The sequence below is a fragment of the Mustela nivalis genome, assembly GCF_964662115.1.
Source record: "Mustela nivalis genome assembly, chromosome: 1".
Taxonomy (NCBI): Eukaryota; Metazoa; Chordata; class Mammalia; order Carnivora; family Mustelidae; genus Mustela; species Mustela nivalis.
In genome coordinates this window covers 13519611-13526929 of record NC_139020.1, presented here as the reverse complement: position 1 = coordinate 13526929, position 7319 = coordinate 13519611, and the positions used below count along the sequence as shown (strand labels likewise).

The following is a 7319-nucleotide window of genomic DNA, read 5'->3' as shown; positions in this document are numbered from 1 at the left end:
TCCTGGGATCAAGCCCCACATCAGGCTTTCTGCTCAGCAGGTAGCCTGCTTCCCTTCCTCTCTCTCTGCCCGCCTCTCTGCCTACTTGCGATCTCTCACTGTCAAATAAATAAATAAAATATTAAAAAAAAAAGAGACAGTATGTCTAAATATGAGTCCCAACATGAAAAAATTCACAGTAAAAATTTATTTATGAAACAACTGAGAAAATCTGAGCATGAATTAAGTATTAGGGAATGCTAAGGAACTTAAAAAAATTGTCTGTGTGATAATGGTATAATTATATATGTCTTTAAAAAGCTCACTTTGTGATAGACATACACACTGAAGTACTTATAAGAAAAATGCTACTTGTCTTAGATTTGTTTTAAAGTATTCAGCAAGAATAACAATAACTACAAAAAGGAGAGAAGGAACTGATAGTGGAATACTGACAGATATTAATTCCTGCTGATGTGTTTATAAAGCTTCAAAATACAACTCTATATACCTTTATGCCCACAGGAAATTTACTTATGAAAGTAAATAATAAACTTGGAAAGTTTACCTGACTCTAATGAATAAGTTGTATCATTAAGAAAGTTATATTTCACTTTATTGAAGCCCTCATATATTTGAAGAAATTATAGAATTTTAAAAATCAACATTTAATTGTCAATGATTAAACTAGATAAAAATTGGTTCAAATATTTTAAGAAAATTAAAAAAAAAAAACCAAAAAACCCCGATCGGAGTTTGAAAAAGAGTATAAGAAAAACACATCAAAGGCATGTAATTTGATTGTAGGGAAGCTGACTCAACAGCCAAGTCATCCCAAGTCATCCTGCTCAGGCGGGCCTCACCTTACCTAATGAAACAAAGACTCAGGAAGTGTACTGATGTAAATTAGTAGGAAATATGTGGTCAACAAGTCCTGCGATGTGTCCCACCCACTGAGGGCACATATAAAAGGACCTGGCAGATGGTGGTGTTCAGACTGACAGAAACTGATTCCCTGCTCCTCAGCAAAACCCTCCACTCCTGAAACCATGTCTTACTACGGAAACTACTACGGTGGCCTTGGCTGTGGCTATGGTGGCTGTGGCTATGGTGGCTGTGGCTATGGCGGCTGTGGCTATGGCGGCTGTGGCTATGGTGGCTACGGATGTGGCTACGGTGGCCTGGGCTGTGGCTATGGCGGCTGGGGCTATGGCGGCTATGGATGTGGCCACAATGGTGTGGGCTATGCCTGTGGTGGTTATGGATATGGAGTCAACCGCCCATCTTGCTGCAGAAGATGCTGGTCCTGTGGAATCTACTGAGAAGCTTCCAGAGAAACTCAACCTACTGTCTCCTCCAGCTGCCTGAATCTGCCTTCATGATTCTTCCTATAAATAATTCCATTTTCTATTCCAAAATGTCAACATCATCTTAAGATATCTACAAAGATAAAATAAAATGGGTCAGATTCTGCAAACCTTACTAGAGTCACTGAAATCATATGGAATGTTTCAGATTTTTTAAAAGCTTTTACTTTGATATTGTATTGCCTTTCAATTTTCTTACCTTTTTGATCAGTGATCTTATGTGAGAAAAGTTTAGAATAATTTTAATAAACATTTATCTCATTGAAAGTACTTGTAGCATTTATATATTTTTTTCTTCATCTGTGTGTGTGTATATGTTTAAATAATTCAATTTAATATTGCTTTTGGGGGATTAATATTTTCAAATGGCTTTGCAACACTGCCACATCTTGATGCTATACACGAAGGGGGAAGATCATATGAGAAGTCATAATCACAATAACAGAAGTAATAGAATCCATTGCCTTAAAAGCATCTGGCACATAAAGGACCCTCAATAAAATATTGCCTAAATGATGGACTATTGCTGGCTTAAATGATGGGACAGAGCAAAAACCATGCAATAACATTTTAAATATATATATATATATATATATATATATATATATATATATATATTTGAGAGAGAGAGAGAATGCACATCAGCAAGGTAAAGGGTAGGAAGGGAGAGAAAATCTCAAGCAGACTCCTCTCTGAGCATGCAGCCCAACCTGGAACTATCATATGATTTCACTTACTGGTAGAGCATAAGGAATAACATGGAAGACACTGGGAGATGGAAAGGTGAAGGGAGTTGGGGCAAATAGAAGGGGGAGACAAAGCATGAGTGATTGTGGACTCTGAGAAACAAACAGGGTTTTGGAGGGGAGGGGCATGGGTGGGGTTGGGTGAGCCTGGTGGTGGTATTAAGGAGGGCACGTATTACGTGGAGCACTGGATGTGGTATATAAACAATGAATCTTGGAAACTGAAAAAAATAAAATTAAATTAAGATGTTAAAAATAAATAAATAAATTCTAGTTACTTAAAAAATGTTTTACCTTTTATGCTGTTTTAGCATTCAACAATCTATCCCCGTAAATATTCCTGCATTGCATTTACCTTAATATTTCCATTCTGTTGCCTTTTCTGATTATGTGTGTGTATGCATATGAGAGAAAGGAATGGAGGGAGAGAGAGAGAGACAAATGAGACAAGCAGAGAAAATGAGGCAGAAACCAAAATGAGAGAACAGACTGTCTTGGGCTGTCTCTGAAATTTTGCTGTAGCTACACATTCCAGGATCTGAATATTCGTTCTTTTTATCTCAGAACATATGTAACCCAGGCTTCCATGTGAATCAGCAGCTACTACTACATCTGCTCAGACTATCAAATTGCTTTTCTAGGCCAAACTTTTTTTTAAAGATTTTATTTATTTATCTAACAGAGAGAGAGGGAGAAAGGAAGGAGGGAGAGAGTAGCAAAGAGAAAGGCAGATTTCCCTCTGAGCAGGGAGCCTCATGTGGGACTGGATCCCAGCACCCTGGGAGCATCAGCTGAGCCAAAGGCAGAGGCTTAATGGACTGAGCCACCCAGGTGCTCCAGGCCAAATTTTTAAATGACACTTCTGCCCACCAAAATAGTCCTTTTCCTCATCACTACATTTAAAAACTTCTGTTTTTGTCCATTTTTTTTTAATTTTTTACTTTTTATAAACATATATTTTTATCCCCAGGGGTACAGGTCTGTGAATCACCAGGTTTACACACTTCACAGCACTCACCAAAGCACATACCCTCCCCAATGTCCATAATCCCACCCCCTTGTCCCAAACCCCCTCCCCCCAGAAACCCTCAGTTTGTTTTGTGAGATTAAGAGTCACTTATGGTTTGTCTCCCTCCCAATCCCATCGTGTTTCATTGATTCTTCTCCTACCCACTTAAGCCCCCATGTTGCATCGCCACTTCCTCATATCAGGGAGATCATATGATAGTTGTCTTTCTCTGCTTGACTTATTTCGCTAAGCATGATACGCTCTAGTTCCATCCATGTTGTCACAAATGGCAAGATTTCATTTCTTTTGATGGCTGCATAGTATTCCATTGTGTATATATTTTTGTCCATTTTTGATTACTAATGTTTTGGCTGAGTTACTTAAAACTACGCCTCAAAAAAGAGATCATTTGCTCCTCACACCTCACAGGCTTCTACCTACATCGCGCATGCCGTCCATGAAATAGTTCACGAAACATTCTGTGCCTCGTGGCTGCTGACTACCCGACGTTTTATGTCCAAGTCCTCCAGGAAGGACCTGGTCACTGCTCACCACCTCACCACAATGGTGTTTGATGCATTGAGTACCACCTCCCCTTCCTACTTTGTTTAGGCCCATATTTAAAACCTTCAAAACGAATGTGCCCACTTATCTTTTTTTTTTCTTTTTCTTAAGAAATTTCATGACATCTGGAAATGGTAAAGAGACAACAGAGGTTTATGGAATCCATTATCAGTGAAACAGAGATCATTATGATTAGGTAGACCTTCTACTTTATTTTCAAGAAATCGCTACATTTTGCTCAAAAAAAAATATTTGGCCATTATCCCATTTGAAAAGTGAAACCTACCAACAAGATTCAGCTTGATAACATAGATGACAAGCATTGTTTTGATAACTGAAAATCTCCCTTAATGATGTGAAGAGATTGTGTAGTAAGTCTTCATCCAACGCAGAAAAATAATGATTTGTTTTCCAATTCCAGAAGAAAGCAAATTTACTTTATTTATTTTTCTTTACAATGCTGGAAGTTTCTCTAAAGTCCTTTTACCACTTCTGGTCTCTCATGCTGTGAATGAGGTCAGTGATATGAGGAAACACTGGAAAAATAACCTCTGTCATGTAACACAGTGTCTTAAAAATGGCTGGCCCGTGGTTAGCAACAGATAAGTAACAACTGAGTAGTTGAAAGAGGCTGAAAAACCTATGTCAATTTTTCTGTGAAGTTTCATATAATCCGAAGTCTGAGGGAAAGCAGGGTTCTTCATCCCATCTCTATACCTACTAATACTCTCAATGTTCAAAGCAGTGTTTGTGGGGTCAGAGAAAATGTGAGTTTGGCAGCTATATAGTCAGGAAGCTTCTCCCCCTACCTTACAAAATATCCCAATAGCTATATTTAGAGTGAAAATACATAATTTGCATTAATCTATTTGTCAAAACTCATTCGCTATCCAAGTAGCTTTTCAAAAGTTTGCATTGTAACACTTGGCTTTTACAAAACAAAACAAAACAAAACAAAACAAAAAACCCTACATTTGTACTGGTTTTCTCTAACCAAAAAAGATCTGAAAGGGGTTTTTGCTTTTGCAAAGAAAAAAAAAAGGGCAAAAAGTGAAAACAGCATTCAGTGTTGCTTTTGCAGTGAGTCATTCCAGGTACAGTCAGTCCGCGGGCCTCTGAGAGTGACACCCCTGCCTCCCGCTCTTTCCCCAAGACCTCTCAGCATCTCAGCCTCACCCCCAGAGCTCTGAACCCTTTGTCTGTGAGCATCCATGCTCTATCCTGATTTATTTCTTGCACCTGTTAGCAAGATGTGTCCTAACGTATCAGAAAAGCCTAAGAAAGGTTGTTTTTGTTTTTCTGAGTCTGGGAATGCTCAGGAATTTTTTCATATAAATTAATGATAATTGTTTCTTTGCTTCATGCCATTTCAATTTAAGAAAGCTTTCTTAGGAATGTTGTTTTTTTGGACAGTGGAAGAAACCCATCCTCTTAAATAGACCTAAATTTATTTTATGTAAAGTGTATTTTAATTAAATTCAATTATGTTTTAATTTTCATTAAAAATTTGAAATTTAAAAAAAGAGAAAGAAAGAAGGAAAGAAAGAAAGAAAGAAAGAAAGCTAGAGCATAGACTCTGCTGTGTTCTCAATGAGTCTTTCCATGACTGAAGATTTCTATCTCCACCAGCACTTCACCAATCAGCTGAAACTGAGAGAATGAAGAATGATGCAGGGCTCTCTCTGCCTCTCTGATAATATCTACACATTGTTTAGGACACATATCACTACATCAAATCTTAGGCACCTGGAAAAAACAGAAAGGAGCCATGATAAAAAAGACATGCGTTGAGGACCCAGCATCAAGCTCAACCTCCATCTGGTTTGCAGATATATCTGCAACACCTTCCGATGTGATGACACAAGGAAGGATAAGACATAAACAATTTCTGCCCATAAAATGGTCACACATTTTCTGGAAAGATCAAAGTCACACATAGTAGAAGAAAGGTTGATAAATAAATGCCAAATATGTCCATATTTGGCTTATATGGTACTTACCACCATATTTAACGTAATCAATAAATAGTGACATTGAGTTGGAAGGAAGTTTTTTTTAAGAGTATACAAATATATATCATATCCAACCTTTATGTGAAAGATTGAGGAAACCTAGTCCTCCAGACAAGGCTCTTTTTAAAATTCTTCTTAAATTGTCCTTCCTGTTTCTTTTTTTTCGAGCCCGGTTAGAACCTTGAGAATTGTCATTCTGAACTCTAGATTAAAGAATAATGGACACAAAACCAAACAATGGGATTCCTATTTTCATGTTTTGCATCATGCTGTGTGATCAAGTCGTTTTGTTTTATTTTGTTGTTTTTTGTTGTTTTTTTTTTTTTTTTTTTTTCAAATAAATAGAGAGTGAGACATAGCCTTGAAAATAGACAAAGAGTTTCATTTTAAAGGCCCATAAGTGGTGAAGTCCTGACTTAGGAGTAAAATTATCTCAGTTATGAGGGCCCTGTTTTGCCAAGAAATCTAAATATTCATGATGTGGTCTGAAGCAAATTAGTGAGATATAGGACGCTACACCTACACTGCCTGTGGTTTTCCCCACCCACCACTGAGGGTGTATAAAAGGCCCTCAGCAGATGGCGGCATTCATGTGAAAGAAACCTACCTCCTGCTCCTCTACTGAACCTTCCACTCCTGATACCATGTGTTACTACGGCAACTGTTATGGTGGCCTTGGCTATAGCTATGGTGGCCTGGACTATGGCTATGGTGGCCTGGACTATGGCTATGGCTCTGGCTATGGTGGCTATGGTTATGGCTGCTGCCGCCCATTGTGCTGTGGAAGATACTGGTCTTACGGCTTCTACTGAGGAATTTTTAGTCTATTGGCTACATCACTTTATTTTACTTGCATTCTCTCCAAGTTTCCTTCATGTGAAAAATTTTTATATGCCTTCCAAAATACTCACTTTGTACCAAACCATCTGAGAGAAATAAAGGAAATTCAGCATGCCCATTTTGATTCATTATTATGGATCAGATGGTATTGCAGATTATAAGAAAGTTTTTCCTCTGATACGGTCTTCTCTTTGTAATGTGACATAAAATTTAATTAAGTTGAATTGTTAATTTTACTTTAAAACATAGGTTTTAAAGGTGCCTGGATGGCACAGCAGGTTAAGCATTGGACTCTTGGTTTCAGCTCAGGTCATGATCTCAGAGCTGTGAGATGGAGCCCCACGATGGACTCCATGATCAGCAGGGAGTCTGCTCGAGATTCTTTCTACCTCTCCCTCTGCCCCTCCTCCCTGCATGCTGCACTCTCTCTTTCTCTCTTTCTCAAATAAATAAGCAAATCTTTAAAAAATCATACATATTATTCAATAAACTTTATCTCAATGCAAATATTGTTTTGTTACATTATAGTAAATTATCTCCACCAGTTTAGCTTGTATGTTTGTCTATTTGGGTGTGATTATTCACATGTGTATGCAGGTGGGGGTGGGGATACAGTGAAAGAGAGCAGGAAAAAGCCAGGGTACTTCTTTTTTCTAAGATTTTATTTATTTATTTGAGAAAGAGAGCACAAGAGCAGAGTGAGGAGCAGAGGGAGAAGCAGACTCCCTACTGAGCAGGAAGTCCAATGCGGAACGTGGTCCTGGGATTCTGGGATCATGACTTGAGCGGAGGGCAGATACTT

General features: G+C 38.2%; 1 protein-coding gene across 1 annotated transcript; it reads left to right on the top strand.

Annotated features, from left to right (window-relative positions):
• Window positions 1–1028: 1028 nt before the first annotated feature.
• On the top strand, window positions 1029–6489 carry LOC309847693 (uncharacterized protein; the record flags this gene model as incomplete). The annotated part of the gene is made up of 3 exons (XM_082698363.1): window positions 1029–1250; window positions 3531–3668; window positions 6277–6489. The coding sequence occupies 3 exons, from the start codon at window positions 1029–1031 to the stop codon at window positions 6487–6489; spliced, it is 573 nt and encodes a 190-aa protein (XP_082554489.1).
• Between the last annotated feature and the right edge of the window lie 830 nt (window positions 6490–7319).